Below are 17,653 nucleotides of genomic sequence, written 5' to 3'. Positions count from 1 at the left end.
AAGAAGAGGTACAAGGACTGCCGAAAGAAATCTCTTGGTGCCTGCCACATTGACCACCGCCAGTGGGCTGATCTCGCCTCCAGCCGTGCATCTTGGCGCCTCACAGTTCGGCGGGCAGCAACCTCCTTTGAAGAAGACCGTAGAGCCCACCTCACTGTCAAAAGACAAAGGAGGAAAAACCCAACACCCAACCCCAACCAACCAATTTTCTCTTGCAACCGCTGCAACCGCGTCTGCCTGTCCCGCATCGGACTTGTCAGCCACAAACAAGCCTGCAGCTGACGTGGACATTTACCCCTCCATAAATCTTCGTCTGCGAAGCCAAGCCAAAGAAGAAAGAAAATACCAATCATCGAGAGTGATAAATGTGACCATCTCGATAATAATAATTTAACCTTTGTTGAATCTTTTTCCCTCTCAAGATGGAAATGTCAAACACAAGAGGGTATAGGTATAAGGTGAAAAGAAGAAAGATTTGCAAGGCAATTTTCTTTTGTAGGTGCCTGGAATGCCCTCTCAGGGGAAGTGGTAGACGCAGATATGATTTAATAGGCATGAACAGACATGAACAGGAAGGGAATACGGTCATGCAGATGATATTTGTTTTGGTCCGGCATCTTAAATCGGTCCAGATATGATAATCCAAGGGACTGTCCCTGTGCGGTTCTATATTCTATTTAAGTATAATTTCCCTTTCACATCCCCTGCTTCCCAAATATTTTGTGTTGACTCTTTTGCATTTTCCCCTCGACTGATATTTTAAATTAATTGGTCTGTTAATCCCTTTTTTCACTCCTCTTTTTAATTGGCATTACTTCAGCCACCCTTCCCACAGTCCATGGAATTTTAGTGGATGATCCAACTCGTCCACAATTTCCACAGCCTCTTCCTTTCGTGCTCTGGCCCTGGGGATTTGTTGGCTGTTCAGCCCATTCATTAAATAGCACTATTTCCTTGGTGATTTTCTTGTTCTTCCGTCTTAAGAACATTGGTGCTACAATATACCTTGGAGGTTACAGTATCCAGAGGCACAAAAAACTATAGGTGCTGGAATGTTGAGCAAAGAGAACCTGGAGAGACTTACTTGATGGGTCAGCTCCACATCAGTTAACATTTTACATCTCAAAATAGGGCCACAACCCAATTCAAATTTCCTCCATTTCTGGCAATGAAGCTAATCCCATTTGCCTGCGTTTGGTCCATAGCCTTCTAATGCTTTCCCATCCATGTCCCCGTCTAACTAGTTAGACACCTAGTCTTCGACCCTGCCATTCACACAAAAGGTGTCAAATCTTGAATTCTCTATGGGTCTGGAGGCTACATCACTAAAGTGGAAGTTGGTACATTTTTGAAAGATTAAAGTGCAATGGGGAACAGGCACAGAAGAGGAGATGAGACTTGAGGGAGGTTGGCCATGAGGGAGAGGCAGAGAAGATGACCCACAGGATGGTGATCAGGGCAGCAGACTAGTGAGGGGCTTCACAGCTGGCAGGCTGTTGGTGACTCGAGGCGAGGGAGCCACACAGGCAGTGGACTGCTGGCAACTGACGTCAAGGGGCTCACACCAGACTGCTGACTGGCTCGAGGTAGCAGGTATCAGAACAAGGATGCAAGAATGTGCTGGAGGCTTCCTGATCATATTAAAAGTGTACCCCTGGAGCTCAGGCTACTGATGGTTTGGACTGAAGGTTGTGGGGCTGCAGAGACTGTGGAAGCGTTGGAGGTGAGGCCATTGACACTCAGCGACTGGGGGCGGGGGGGGGGGACACGCTTTTGTTTCTCTTTCTCTGGCTGTAAGAGGCACTGGGCAATTTCTGCTGAGGTTAACTAAAGGAAATTTTTTGCGATATCACATTTTCTGTTTTATTACAGGACAATAAAATAATCTTGAAATTCAAAAGGGCCAAAATTAGGAATAAGCTAAGATGCAACCTCATGAGAACATGACGAAAGAAACACGTACTTAGAAATTAAAAACAAACAAATTTTCTTGATGCTGTTTCCCCACAGTAAATTGTCTGTCAACACCGTAACAAATGAGTGCATTAAAATCAATATCAATAAAAATGAATTCTGTTTGAATGCACAGAGTTATTACAGTATGAAAAATTATTAAATGTATTGTTACATTACATAGTTCACTTTAAAAAAAATAGGACTCCTTTGACAGTATAATTGGCAATATTTTTACTAGCAGAAAAGACTTAATCCTTAAATAAAGTGTGTGTTCTGCCACCTAGTGTCCATAGTAGGATCTGAATACAAAATGCGATCTCTCTGCACGAAATTTCTCTCCATTCTCCCTGGTGGATGCACGAATCCACTTGTTAAAGATGCCACTGAAAGGAGTCTGCCGGATCATCGCACATTGAGTCGGACATTGATGTTCATCGCCGCCAGTTCGGCTACGAAGTACCGGAAAACATAGGGCACTGAGACAATCTCGATGGTGTCCGACTGTTGACAGACTGTGCACTGGTACTTCCTGTGGCGTGTGGCAGACCAGGATGGTGGGGGCTTTTCCAGTACTGGCGACAGAAGGCTGCTGCATTTAACGCACACGCGGGCTACCGAGCGGTCTGAGCAATTGAAGAGGCGGTCTTGAAGCAAGAAGGACGTGCCATGAGCCAGCAGGGCGTCCCGTTCCATCTCCCCAAATCGAATACCTCCTTGGACATTTCTACCACCCAGAGGTTGGTTGGTTACCTTGTCTCTTGCCCCAGTCGTCCTGACTTGGAATTTATCCGAGACCATGTGGCGCAGGCGCTGATAGTAAACCACCCCAATAAAGATGTCTGCCTCCAGTTCCAGCCCACTGATGCCACTGTAGAGCCTCTCCGTCCCATAGTAATTGTAACCGGCAGCCTGCAGCATCTTCCCAAAGTATTCCAATGCAGAGTTCTCCTCCGAGAAGGTGAACGGTGTGGCATCGTGGCAAAGGCCGTGCATGGCAGCGGACTTGCCCGCCATACTCTCGATCAGCATTCCTATGGTCATGCGGGATGGGAATCCGTGGGGATTGAACAGGATATCTGGCATCATTCCACTCTCGGTGAACGGCATGTCCTCTGCTGGCCACAGTCGGCTCAAGATGCCCTTCTGACCGTGGCGACTGGCGAACTTGTCCCCGATGGTAGGATTGCGAGGGATCCTCATGGTTATACACACACGCTTAAACAGCGCAGTCCCACTATCATTGCTGCAGACTTTTATGTTATCCACAACACCACTTTCTTTGCTCCTGCGTAAAGAGAAATAACAAAGTTTAAGCTAATTGGAATTTACTGACTTTAACGCAGGCGTCCGACTGTCCAAGTTGGTTAGGACCATGAAATGGTACAATGGTACTAATCACAGAGAGCTGTCGTGCTCTTTGGGACAGTTAGCTTCACTTTCCTAGCCATTTCCCGAACAGCCCGCAATTACTTTTGCAATCATGTCCAACTCCCTTTGAAAATTCAGGATTTAATCTATCTGAAAAACTGGGTCATGAAATTCATTCCCAATCCTAAAATATTTTTTCTGCACACCAACTTTGAATGAAATTGCATGGATTTCGCAATCGCGTCAACCACAGCCTAAACAAGAAATCGATTTGTGATAGGAGCACAAAAATAGTGAAGTAAAATATCCTGGATTTATGTATTAAAGAGAGGGTAGGTTTGACACTTGATCACGGGTGAAATCATTTAAAAGCATTTCACCCAAAACACTGTTTTCCAGTCAAGAATCCATCATTATATTTCAGCAACAATACGAAATAGCTACGGGAACAAGTCCGTGTGCCTCTTGAACCAGCTCCATCTTTCAATAAGATCAAGATAGATACAAACTTGATTTAGATCTTCCCAAAACTTTTCCACTTTCTCACATGCCCGTTGTTCCCGTTTCCTTCTTACAGCGAAAACATCTGTCTGATACTGTTGGGTCCCATTTATTTAACTTTTAGGGTGTGATGTATAGCCTGTGTAACCAATTATACTGTATCATGTGTAAACTTGTGTTTATTATATTTCTCATAGTTCCAGAGCATAACTTTTCCCATATTTCATTTTTTATCTTTATGTTTAGATCTTTTTTCCCACTTTTGTTTGGGTTTATAGCTTATTTCATCATTTTCTTTCTCTTGCAGCTTGATGTACATGTTCGTTATAAATCTTTTAATTATCATTGTGTCTGTAATCACATATTCAAAGCTGCTTCCTTCTGGTAACCTCAGTCTGTTTCCCAATTTGTCCTTTAAGTAGGTTTTCAGTTGGTGGTATGCAAACATTGTACCGTGAGTTATTCCATATTTGTACTTCATTTGTTCAAATGATAATAAATTATTTCCCAAAAAACAATTTTCCATTCTTTTAATTCCTTTTCTCTCCCATTCTCTAAAGGAAAGGGATTTGTTGATTTTGCGTCAATAATAATTTTGGTAGTTAAATAAAATCACAAAAAGCAACATACCAAAAAATCCAGAGATCTTTCTTCTAAGTAATATAAGTAAAGAATTGGGCCTCAAACTGGATGAAGCGTGAAAAAGATTTATTATGATACCCTTAGCTGTAGCAAAAAAAAATGTATTATGTCAACTTGGAAATCAGAAGAGAGCCTGAGAGTACAGCAATGGTACATGGAAATGAATAAATGTATTCCATTGGAAAAAATAACATATAATTTAAAAAATAGTCACGGTATTCGAACAAATTTGGGAACCGTACATGGAACACAACAGAGAGGGCCTACCGCGGACCTCCACCCCCTAAAATGACAGAATGAGAAGAAGACGAAATGAACTGATCCAGTAGATGACACAATTTTCTTGTTTATTTTCATTGTGTGATGACATTGTTTAATAGGTTTATTGTATTGTATATGTTGAACGTTTAGTGGGTTTGGAGGGGGGTGGGAAGGAAGGAAGGAGGGAGGGGGGGGAAAAGGGGAGAAAATGCCACAATGTATATTAAAGAGGGAAATGTTTGGGTATTTTGATTAATATGGTTCATAGTGTGAACAATTTTAAAAATTTAAAAAGATAGATACAAACTTAGCCTCTGCTCCATTCCTATATATAGCTTTTTATCTATCTTTATTTATTTAGAATTCTATCTTTATGTACATGTGTGACTACGTGTAAAGTATTGTGTGTGCATCTTGGTCTGGAGAAACGCTGCATCGTCTGGTTGTACATGCAGTCAGATGATAATGAATTGTTGTCCATAACCCAGACCTCCCTTATAAATCACACAAGACCATAAGATATAGCAGCAGAAGCAGGCTATTTGGCCCTTAAGAGTCCATTCCACCATACATGACCGGATCCATTCTCCCACTCAGCCCCACTCGCCTGTCTCCTCCCCATACCTTGGATACCCTGACTATTCAGATAGCCATCAAGCTGAGTCTTAATGACTTGACCTCCACAGCTGCCCATAGTAACAAATTCCAGAGGTACACCCCTCTCTGGCAGAAGAAATTTCTCCGCATTCTCTGTTTTAAATGGGCACTCTTCAATCCTGAAGTTGTGGAATGACTCCACTCGAAAACTCCCTGGAGATGAGAATTCTTCAATGAAGGAATTCCTCCTCACGGCCACCTTAAAAGGGGTCCACTTATTCTGAAATGACACCCTCTAGTTCATGATTCCCTACAAGGGGATTCATCACCTCATGACTGACCTACTCGTGCATAGGCAGGTTGGGCCAAAGGGCGTTTCCATGCTATAAATCTTCACGAGACCACTTTTCATTCTTCCAATCTCAAAGATGAGCATTTTGTTTCCTTTTATTACTGCACCTCCATGCTAATGTACAAGAATACTTAAGATTCCTCTGCACCACAGAATTCTATAGTCTCTCTCCATTTAATATTCTGCTTTTCTGTCCTTCCTTCCAATGCAGGTAACTTCCATTTCTCGTCAGAAATTGTTGCTGACAGTGACAGGGGTCATCTTGCGTGACTGAACAGCAATGATCAACTGGTAACTTGGGCAGTGCAATGTCTGGTAGAGTTTAATCCAGACTAATGCATGATGGTGCATTTAATAAGGGTTATAATCAGGGTCGGTTGTGCTCCACGATCGGTATGTCCCAAGTACAGAGGGACCTTCTTGCTCATGTCCTTCGACCCCTAAAGGTGACAGCATGGGTAGATAGGGATAAGATGAAAACAATAAATTTCATTAGTTGGGAACGGAATATAAAAGCAAAGGCGGTCATGATTTATCTTTATAAAATATTGTTTAGGCTACAGCAGTTCTGTTTGCGGGAATGAGCTGATCGTACTCGATAGGGCACAGAAGAAATTTATTAGGATGTTCCCTGGGATTGAATGTTTCAGTTCAGAGGAAAGACTGAATTGGCTGTGGTTGTTTTCTTTGGAGCAAAGGAGGTTGAGGGCAGAAGGACCAAGTCATGGTTAATGAGCTCTGCATAGATTCATGCCTAATGGTTGATTTGGACACAGTGGACTGAGGGGTTGGTTTTTGTGCTATATGACTGGGACATCCTAGTCCTGCCATATTTTCCCCCCACTTACTTAATGTATCTTATGTGAACAAAGATTTTTGTATCTTCATACAGCTTACTACCTCGCCCATCTGAATTTTAGCTGTGCATTTGATGACTTCCTGGATGTGATTAAAATAGAATACAAATCACTGAGCATCAGTTAATTACAGCTTGCTAACCTAAACCTGATCCATTTTTCCCCTCCACTTTCTTTTCTGTTAGTTAGCCACTTCTCTATGTTAATGTGCTATCCCAATGCCACAAGCTCTTAACTTGTGCAGTAACCTTGACAGGATACCTTATTAAATGGCTTCTGATAACTGAACACACTACATCCACTTGGTCCCCTGGAACCAACCAGCATATTATTTCCTCGTAGAGCACTAACAACAGGGCTCACCCCGCTGATGGTGTTTTGAAACTAAAATCCTGCATCCACAGGTCTGTGGTTGCAGCCAGGAGGGTTGCAGACTCTGGGGAACAGCGTAGCATCGCAGGGCACCAAAAATAGGGAAAACAACCCCCGTTGAGAAGGAGAAGACAACCCTACAGAACGGTGACCACGGTCGCTGACCAGTGATGGTTTCAGCAGCTGAGGGACCAACAAGCAGCAGGCGACTTGCAGTCGACAGCCCTAACGGGCTGTAGGCCTGCTGAAGATTGGCTTATGGGAACCAGGTATCAGAGCTGGGATCCAAGAGAGTGCTGAAGGCAAGAAGGGCTCACAAAGGACCTCAGGTGCTGAAAGCTTCCTGATCTTGTCAGAGGTTTGGATTTGGAGCTCAGGCTGTAAATGAATTAAATGGGTGTCTACAACTGCAAAAGCTGTGGGAGCGCTGGAGACACTCAGATACTCTGAAGGGACTCTGTTTTGCTTCTCTTTCCCTTAAGGGGCACCGGACGATATTTATGCTGAGTCTTATGTTTTTTTTTTCCCACACAGCCGCAGAACACAGTTTGTGTAAAAAGATTGGAGTGGGAATAAGGAGTAATTCCCGTTCCGGTATTTTACCTCTTGGACCCCTAGTAAATTTCCCAGAACGCATGGAGTCTAAAATTAACTCTGCAGCCATTCCATGAACAATGGATGAGTCAGGATTCATGTCACACTTGGTGTCGCCACTGTAGCGCTGTACGTCCCACATACGTCAGACATCAAGGTCAGAGTCACCGCAGCAGCATTGCAAGTCCCGCCTCCTTAATTACCGAAACGCAGTGTGACATGAACATTTGGAGTTTTGGACGTTCCTGTGTGAATGGCCACTCCAGAAGGAAAGTGTGAAATTTGCCGATGGGGAAAAAAAAGCATTAGTTATAATGTAAACAACAATATGCCTGCCTTGTGGCAGGCAGAAAGAAGTTTCATGAGATATTACATGTTCGGTACTATTACATGTCAATAAAGGAATTTTGAATCTTGAACTAACATCACACACAGTAAATGAGTGAATAACCATTCATTAATTCAATGTTTTAACACTAACACACACACACACACACACACACACACACACACACACACACACACACACACACTCTATATTTAGGTCATACGTATGCAGGGGGGAAAAATAACCTGCAGCTAACCCACCCCCCCCCCCCCCTATATGCAAGATTTAGAGAGAACAAATCAATGTTCAGCTTTTGGTTGGAAAAGAAGAAGAAATTAATACAAACAATTTCTCACTCTTTTGCACTGATATGATTTTTTTTCAAAAACTTACTTATAGTATGTCACAAAACTTTCCCCGGTGTTGATATTGACGTAACCATAAAACGGATCCCCGTACTCCAGTACAGCTCCAATCGATGGCAATCCATCGTCATCAAGTTTGTGCGTTATTCTCTTTTCACCGGGTGCAACACCAAAGACAAAGTTTCCATTGCTTTGCTTAACCCTTTGATCAAGGTCTATCATTTCAGTTTTGTAAACACTTCCCTGGGCAAATCCTCGCTCCCACGATGCCTTGTTGACAATCTGTTAAATAAAACAAGGCGGGTGCCATTAGAACCAATGTGTACAATTCTTTTCAATACAATGATGTCCAAAACAAAATTCCTTATTATGGAAACATTCTCATATGTAAAATATCTCTAATTTATGAACTTTGTTAATACAGGGACTTGCGTAAAACAAAATTTACACTTATTTGAATTGTGCTCATTGAGGTAAACAATCATGAAGGAACAGGAGCTTCCTTTTCAACTAGTTTAGGGGAGACACCAGAGCTAAGTTGGGTTCTTTGAAAAAACAGTGGTGTGGGTGCCTGGAATGTATTACCATAGGTGGTGGTGGAGGCTGGTACAATAGGGACATTTAAGAGACTATTAGACAGGCACACGGATGAAAGAAAAATAGAGGGTTATGAAGTAGGGAGGGTTTAATTTTTTTGGTAGGTATATATCGGTCAGCACAACATCTTGCACCAAACTGCTATAAATGTTCCATGTTTCACCCAGTTTCACTACCAAGTGACAAATAATAAAATTAGTTACAGGTTAATGTTCTCTCTGCTCTACTCCAACAGAGAGAGCTGCTAAATTATCTAATAGATTGCCATTTACCACCCAAGATCAATTTCCATTTCCTATACCAGCCGCCCCCTCTAGGGCACGACTAACAGAGAGCCAGTTTTCACTTGAGCCCTCGAGTTCCCTCAGATGAAATGACATTCAAACTCTGGTCCTTTCTACACTGTCCAAATCTGTGATTAATGATGAGGAACTACATTTCTAGGCAGTTCACTTAATTTTAATTGTGTGGCGTCTGCTTTGCCCAGTGGAAGGGCCTCTCCGACCCAACTCAAATACTCGACTTCCAAAATCCAATTTCTTGGAGAAATGTTACATGACCATCATGACTACATAACGAGCTTAATTTATCAAAGTGTAAATGAATACTAAGATTGAGCAAAAATTCATGGCTCAGAATCAGAAGGTTGCTGGTTGAAGACACATTCCAGAGACCTGAACAGAAAAATACAGGCTGCTACTTCAGTGTCGTACTCATGAAATTTCCATCAAATGTTAAACCAACACCTTATTTGGTCTCAAACAGAAGGAGTTCCCATGGCACTATTTCAAGGAGCAGAGAGGCATTCCTGCAATCCTGGCCATATTTAGCCCTCTACCAACTTTACTAATGGAAAAAAAATTCTAGTTATGATCCACGGGATCCTGCTGTCCATTAGCAGACAGGTGTGTTTGCTGCATTGCAATAGTGATTACATGTCAAACTTATTTTATTGGCTCGAGGTGCATCCATGACACTCACTGCGAAGACAGAACTGTATGAAGGCAAACCTCTTTTGCTTTTTTGGAGGATTCCAAAAAAAGACCCACTGAATTTGGAAGGATTCTCTAATATTCTTGTGGTATATTTAAATAAAAGTTTTCCTGTTTAAGCCAATTGCCTTATGTTAGTGTAAATTAAATTATATCTACAGCAGAGAAATGATTCTAAACCAGTTGATTCCTCTATTTCACCTTCCCATGTGTGTGATCCCCAATCCACTCCATCTCTTAACCGAGAACACAGCAGCAATCAAAACACGAACCACAGAATTATATTTACCCTGGCTTCTATTTTAACATCTAGTTCCATTCAGTGAGCAAGAAGGTTTTTCAAATTAGCCCTTTTAAAAACACTAGGCAAGGATGAGAGTTTCAACCACAAACAAGAAAACTGAAGAGATGTGACTCCTTTCATGACAAGTACATAATACCACAGGTCTCCAGTGTTAAAGAAACATGTCACTGTGTGCATCAAGTATACAGAGATGTGAATGCAGTTAAATAAGTACAAATTCAAGTAAATACATACCATGGCATCTTCCATATCATATCCAGTGTATGAGATGACGGCTACAACAGCATTTGTTCCTATGGGATAGTTATCCATATTAAAGAAGTCATACATGTGCGGTCGTACCAGTGGGCTCTGTGGAGTTTGAAGACGGTAGAGTTTGCTATCGCATCGGTCTTGGAAAGTGTATAATGGAAAACCCATCGTTTGCTTCCCTGGAAGGAAGGAGGAACAGAAGTAAATCATTTGTTGGATTACAATCTAAAATGAAAGGTCAATTCATCAACACACATAAAGTAACAATGTGGCGACACAATATAGATGCAGACGTTGGAATCTAGAGCAAAATATAGAATGCTGGAGGTTATATGGTTTCACCTTTTGCCTTCCTTCAGTAGACGACTTCTATTCACTCTTTATTCTGCCTACATAATGTAATACTTGACATTTTCCAAATAAAATGTAATCGCTGTTTACCAGCATGGTTAGCACATCATTATTACTCGGGTTCGAATCTAGGGCTGTGTATAAGGAGTTTCTGTTATTCCCTTGTCTGTGTAAGTTTTTTCCGGGTGCTCTGGTTTCCTCCCATGTTCCAAAGTTGTACAGGGTTAGGAAATGAACATACTGCCAGTCCTCCAACATGCTGATCTCTTACAAGTTTGAGTGGTTTGCTTGTCTTTGCTTTTATAATAAATCACTACAATCTCATTATCCCATAGCTAAAGTGAATATTCCAAAATCTCAGCTGCTGCCTCTCATCAGCTGGTGAAGACCTGGCACCAGAATTCACTAGTCCAGTACACTGCCCAATCCACTGGCCAGCTGCACCACTGCTACCTTCTTATCTTGCCAATTCATTCCCCAAATTTCTGACATGTTTTACACTGCGGGGGCTCAGCCTGTGGCACAGAGGCTCCCATTTTACTCACCCATCTGGCATTGGTACATGTTCCTTGGACTTTGGTTATGATCAGAGTAGGGGATGAAACTAGCCACCACACTCAGCATGCTATGTGGAAAAAGTTCCTGATGGGTCGTTATTCCCGGCAAGATACCTGCTTCTGTGATGGCAATGTTCATGTACAACTGCAGGGTGATAATATATAGTGCAAGTGTTAGTATGTATTTTGCCATTACGGTAAATCATTCAGCATTTAAAAAGAAAGAGAATCAGAATATAGCGGCATGAACGTGCCATAAAATTTGTTGTTTTGCGGCAAAATTACAGGTGAAAATATTGGCACCGTCGAGAACATCTACAGCCACCGCTGCCGTCGGAGAGCAGGGGCAATCATCAAGGATCCACACCACCCAGTGCATTCTCTGTTCTCACTGTTGCCTTCTGGAAAGAGGGAGAAGTTCCACAAGACTCGCACCACCAGGTCCAGGAACAGCTGCTCCCCCTCCACCGTCAGACTCCTCAACAACAAGCTCCATCAGGGACACATTTTACGACTCTTATTTTTGTACTTCATTGTTTTTTTCCTTCCCTCTATTGCAGTTTGTTTACCTTTCTTTGTTTGTTCACATGTGCACATACTCTAGTTTTTGTTTCACTACCAATAAGTGGTGATTCTGCCTCACCCCCAGGAAAAAGAATCTCAGGATTGTATGTGTGTCATGTATGTACTCTGACAATTAATCTGAAATCTATAAATTACATTTTCTTTTTTAAATAAATTAGTGCAAAAGAAGTGAAAGTGAGGTCGCTTCTGTGGTTCACTGTCCATTCAGAAATCTGATGGCAGAGGGGTAGAAGCTGTTTTTGTACCATTGGATGCTCATTCTGCAGGCTCCTCTATCTCCTCCTGGTGGTAGCAGTATGAAGAGAGCATGGCCTGGGTGGTGAGGGTCCTTGAGGATAGAGGCTGCTTTCTTAAGACACCGCCTCTTGTAGATGTCCATGATGGAGTGAAGACTGATTCCCCTGATGGCACTGGCCAAGTTCATAACTCTCTGTAGTCTTTTCCTGTCCTGTGTATTGGCACCTCCATACAAGACAGTGATGCGACCATGCCGAATGCTCTCCCTGGTACACCTGTAGAAATTTGCAAGTGCTTGGTGACACACCAAATCTCCTCCAACTCCTCAGGAAGTTTTTAGGCACTGGTGAGCCTTCTTCGTGAATGCATCATCATGGAGGTCCCAGGATAGATATTCAGATATGTTGACATCCATGAATTTAAAGATCCTAACCCTTTCCACTGCTGACCTCTCAATGAGGACTGGTTTGTGTTCTGATTTCCCCCTCCTGAAGTCCACCATCAGTTCCTTGTTTTTCTAACACTGAGTATAAGACTGTCGTTGTGACATGACTCAACCAGCTGATATCTCCTGCATGCTTCGCGAGGCAGAATGATCACTTATCGGTAGTGCAACAAAAAACTGTACACAGCGTACACAAGTAAACAAACAAATGCAAGCATTGCCAACTGTGAATCTGCCGGTGACCATGCAGTCATCGGGAAATTTGCAGATAGTATTTGAATTGTGCCTATTCACATGGTCATGGGTGTAGAGGGAGCAGAGCTGGGGGCTAGTCACACATCCTTGAAGAGTTAGTTGATGGAGAGTGAGGAGGACACATTGTTTCTGATTCATACTGACTGTGGTCTTCCAATGAGGAAGTCAAGGATCCAGTTGCAGAGAAACTGTGCACTGCATGCTAATGTCGCAATTTCTACTATAATGTAGATATTTCACTAACTTTTGGACACTTAAGACTAAGATAAAAACAAAGTAGCCAACTCACTAATCCTTTAAATTTAAAAATTTATATTTATGAATGGGTCAATTTAGAAGCTAGGAATAGGAATACAATTGGGTTAGTGTACTGGAAATAATGTGAGCCCATGGATCATCTCCATCTGAATTTGTTTTGTCACCTTATGAACAACGGGACTGATTTTCCCAATGTTTACAGGGTAGATTACCTGTTCAAGTGTTCCAATTAGCTCTTCTTTTCCCAAGGCTAGGTTTCTCACAGGTCGCATCATCCGACACATGGTGGTGAAGAGATACAACCCTGGGTAAATGCTGGGCTTACCCGTCATCGGAATAAGAACAATTTCAATCCACGACGGGACCTTTTTCAAGTGTAGTATCTGTCGGCAAAATAAACTTTGTGTAATTGCCATTATGATCTCTACTGATTCAACATTATTAATCATCAATATGTCAACAGCGTTTCCCTGCAAAGGGCAAAAACAAATAAGACTAGACAGCGTTTTGGCCTGATGTTGCAGCTGAGCAGAAGTGGGAGGTTTCTGTTTTGTGCGACGCACAAAAGGGCTGGAGAAACTCAGCAGGTCACACAGTATCTCTTGGAAGGGGAGCCAATTTTCTTTTTGGCCTCCTATTTGCTCATACCCGAAACATTGGTTCCCCTTTCGTTCCAATAGATGCGGCGTGGCCTGTTGAGTTTCTCCAGCAATTTTGTGAATTACACTGAAATCAGAGTGCCTGCAGACTTACCCTGTTTAACTCTGGGTTTGCAAATGGTGTCATGAGGGAGGGAAAGTACAAGACATTCCTTGCTCGGTTCGCTAACCGGGACAACATATACTGCTGTTTGTCCCTGCCATCTGTGTGCGAATGGCTTACTGACTTTCGTTGTCTAGTTCATACACAGGTAGGCCGCTTTCAGAAAGGATATTGTGTGGAACTTTAACCCTGTATGCATCAGCAGTATCATGTCGGGGAGGAAGTGAGAAGAAAGGAAATAATTAAAGGGTGGAGATTGCTCAAAGGTTTCATACTACCAATGGTGACAAACTGTCCTACAGCAGAAAAAACAGTAAACCTTGTTATGCCACTCCAACGTGATGAACTGGCCTCAACTCCACTTTCCTATCCATCGCCATAATTTTAAACACGCTGATCCAAAAATCTTTTAAATGACTCTGCCTCCACAGCTCTCCAGAGTAGAACACTCTGAAGATTCACAGAAATTCCTTGTCATTTTAAATAGGAGTCCTATTATTCCGAAACGATGCTTCCTAGATCTGGATTCTCCCGAGGAGAAGCATTCAGTCTGTCAAGCAGCCTCAGAATCGCCTTCATTTCAAAAGATCGCCTCTCATTATTCCACACTCCAATGTATAGGATGCCAAATCTGCCCAATTATTTATCGTAAGACAACATCTTCATCTCAGGAATCAGCCAACTCATCCTTCTCTGAATTGTTACGAGTGCACGTAATGTATCCTTAAGTAAAGAAAGAAATTCTATTCGTATAGAAAGTCCAAGCATTGATGACTGACTTTGTACCTATACAACATTGCAGGAGTGTGTGGGCCATTCCCTCCCAATCCCATAACCCGCCTTCTCCCCGTAACTTTTGACACCACTACCAATCAAGAAATCAATAATTTGCACTTTAAATCTACCCAATGATGGCCTCCATGACCATCTGCAGCATCAAAGTCCACAGAATCACCACCCTCTGGCTGGAGCTATTTCTCCTCATCTCCGTTCTAAAGAGACATCCTTTCATTCTGAGGATTCCTACTTTCTCATGACCAGAAACATCTCCTCGATGTCCACTCTCTCCAGCCCTTTCAATATTCATGAGCCACCCTCATTTTTCTAAAGCCCAGTCAGTATTGGCCCAAAGCCATTAAACATTCCTCATAGATGAACCCTCTCATCCCGGGATTATCCTCGTGAATTGCTTCTGGACCATCTCCGATGCCAGCATTTCCTTCCTCACTTATAGAGACCAATGCTGCTTTCAATACTCATATGTAATCTGTAATGCATTGTAAAATCTCAGCATTACGGTCTTGCTTTTATATTCCAGTGCTCTCGAAATGAATGCTCGCATTGCATTTGCCTTCCTTACTACTGACTCAACCTGGTTACTAAAGGCATTTCTCCAGAAGGCTGGGGAAAAAAGAAACTGGAGTTGCTTCCTTTTCTAGAACTACTCCATTTAAGGCTGTGTTTTTTCATCCTTGTTCTTTTGATACTCCATTGCAATTATCAACGCTCCTCCTGAAAATACTAAATATGCCCTCAGGACGGCATGGTTGGCAATGCCGTTGGCGCAACGCCTTTACAGCGCCAAAGATTGGGATCGGACCGGGGTTAAAATCCCGCAAGGTCTGTAAGGAGTTTGTATGTTCTCCCCGTGTCTGCATGGGTTTTCTCTGGGGGCTCCGGTTTCTTCCCACTATTCAAAATGTATTGGGGGGGGGGGAAGGGTGTAGATTAATTGGGTCTAAATTGAGCGGCACGGAATCGTGGGTCGAAATGGCCTGTTTCGTGCTGTACATCTAAATTTAAATTTAAAATTTAGAATGCAACCTCCAGTAAACTCCATCTGTGAAAGAAAATGGTCCAACAAATGTTAAGGAATTTTTTTTAAATATATGACAAGAACGAGTACAAGTAATTTAGCAGAAAACAAAATACAGAGAAGATTCTCAATTCTGTGCCACAGACACCGTGCTCTCTCTCCTGACCAGTAGCCCTCCTAGGATGATCACATTTCCTAAACTCCCTCCATTTGAAAACTCAGGATATCAAATGGGTTGGCAGCTGAGGTGGGGAGAAAATAAATGCAAATCTATAGGAGACAGGGTTCTGGTCAAAAAGAAAGGCCGCTATATTCCAATGAAATAGGGTGACAATAGCAAATACCAGAGGATATCTGTTTAAGGTGAGTGGAGGAAAGTTTAGGAGAGATGTCAAAGGTAAGTTTTTTTTTCCATAGAGATGGTGGTGGGTGTCAGGAATACAATGCCAGGGGTGGTGGTGGAGGCTGGTACAATAGGGACATTCAAAAGGTTCATCGGCACATGGATGTAAGAAAAATAGAGAGTTATGGGTGTGAGGTAGGGAAGGATTAGATTGTTGTGGAGTTGGTTTACATAGCACATAATTATGGGCTGATGGGTCTGTTCTGTGCTGTAATGTTCTAAACATTTCCCCAGTAACCATAAAATGAAACTGCTCAAATGAAAAAGTAAACAACAGATACTTACTTTAAAGTTGCGAAGTGCATCAGCAATACTGGGTCCTTTATCTTTTTCTACCCAGCCCATGACTGCGCCATCCAGAAGAACTGGATAGCACCGGGAATATGGCTGGCTGGGTGTACCATCTATCGGTGTGACACCTGCAGAACACGTGGAGCAGAACAATTCACAGTGGAGTCTTGATTAGAAAAGACAGTACCCACAATTCTGCAAGTCTACCACGGAGCAGAGCTGCAGAAAAAGCAACATTTTCAATGATCCTAAGGTCTGGCTGCTCCATCAATCATACATATAAGGGGTACACTTTCCATCCCACTTCACCTTTACAGATAAGATGTGCCAGCACAAGGCAAGTTTAACGACAGTAAAAACAGAAGTACTGGATGAACTCAGCATGTTTCATGGAGTCCATAAGTGGTAAAGATATGTAACTAACATTTCGGGTCTGATCCCATCTTCAAGGTAAAACGTAGGGAAGGTCACATAGGAGCACTGTAACGGATACACGAGTGAAGTGTGGCTCCACTTGGAAGGACTATTTGGGGCCCTGATTGGTGGTGAGGGAGGAAGTGTAAGGGCAAGTATGGCACTTCCTGCGGCCACAGGGGAAGGTGTCAAGGGGTTGATTAGTGAGAATGGATCAATGGACCACAGACACATGAAGGGAGCGGTCTCTACAGAAGGCAGAGAGGGAGGACAGGTGGTGGGATTACGTTGCAGGTGATGGAAATTGTGAAGGATAATATGTTGGATGTGGAGGCTGGTGGGGTGGTAGGTGAGGACAAGGGGAATCCTGTGACGTGTCGAGGGGCAGAGAGGGCCAGGGCAGATGAGCGGGAAATGGAGGAGATGCAGGTAAGGGTTGAGTTGATGGCAGAAGAGGGGAAGCAATGTTTCTATTGAAGGACATCTTGGATGATCTGGACTGGAAGACCTCATCTTGGGAACAGGTATGACAGCAAGGTAACTATACCCCTGATATCAGAAGCCACAAAGATCTGTCCATCATCCCTCCAGCCTTTCCAGCCTGCCAATCAGGTGTGTGGCTGCCCACCAGTTGGAGCACACACTGTCATTGGCTGGCCCCATATATCACATCCCCTGCTCAGCAAAGTGGGATATTTAAACCTGAGCAACACCATTGTTCATTCTCTCTGCCATGTGGTCAGGTCCTGCACTCGTTCCGGGTCATAGTCGCCAGAGTGGACACCATCTGGAGGGGAGCACAGGTAAGGGGCTAGTAACCCTTAGGTTGACCAGGGTATCACTGTCAACCCAGTAGATACCAGCATTGTAGCCACAGACTTTTGTTTACTTGGGGTTAGAGGGTATATTCCTTCCCCATAGGTAGCCAGTTAGGGCCCCTC

General features: G+C 42.9%; 1 protein-coding gene across 1 annotated transcript in view; it reads right to left on the bottom strand.

Annotated features, from left to right (window-relative positions):
• Positions 1 to 2,162: 2,162 nt before the first annotated feature.
• The window catches only part of polr1b (RNA polymerase I subunit B), a 60,036-nt gene continuing 44,545 nt past the window's right edge, over positions 2,163 to 17,653 (bottom strand). The window contains exons 10-15 of the mRNA XM_069887702.1: positions 16,293 to 16,426; positions 13,239 to 13,409; positions 11,235 to 11,391; positions 10,321 to 10,517; positions 8,222 to 8,475; positions 2,163 to 3,241 (exon numbers count right to left, since the gene is read on the bottom strand). Coding sequence (XP_069743803.1) covers positions 2,359 to 3,241; positions 8,222 to 8,475; positions 10,321 to 10,517; positions 11,235 to 11,391; positions 13,239 to 13,409; positions 16,293 to 16,426 — 1,796 coding nt within the window. The 3' untranslated portion in view covers positions 2,163 to 2,358. The remainder of the gene's footprint in view (positions 3,242 to 8,221; positions 8,476 to 10,320; positions 10,518 to 11,234; positions 11,392 to 13,238; positions 13,410 to 16,292; positions 16,427 to 17,653) is intronic.

Source organism: Narcine bancroftii, chromosome 6 (assembly GCF_036971445.1).
Source record: "Narcine bancroftii isolate sNarBan1 chromosome 6, sNarBan1.hap1, whole genome shotgun sequence".
Lineage (NCBI taxonomy): Eukaryota > Metazoa > Chordata > Chondrichthyes > Torpediniformes > Narcinidae > Narcine > Narcine bancroftii.
The sequence above is the reverse complement of the archived record's forward strand: the minus strand, read 5'-3'. Positions and strand labels throughout refer to the sequence as shown.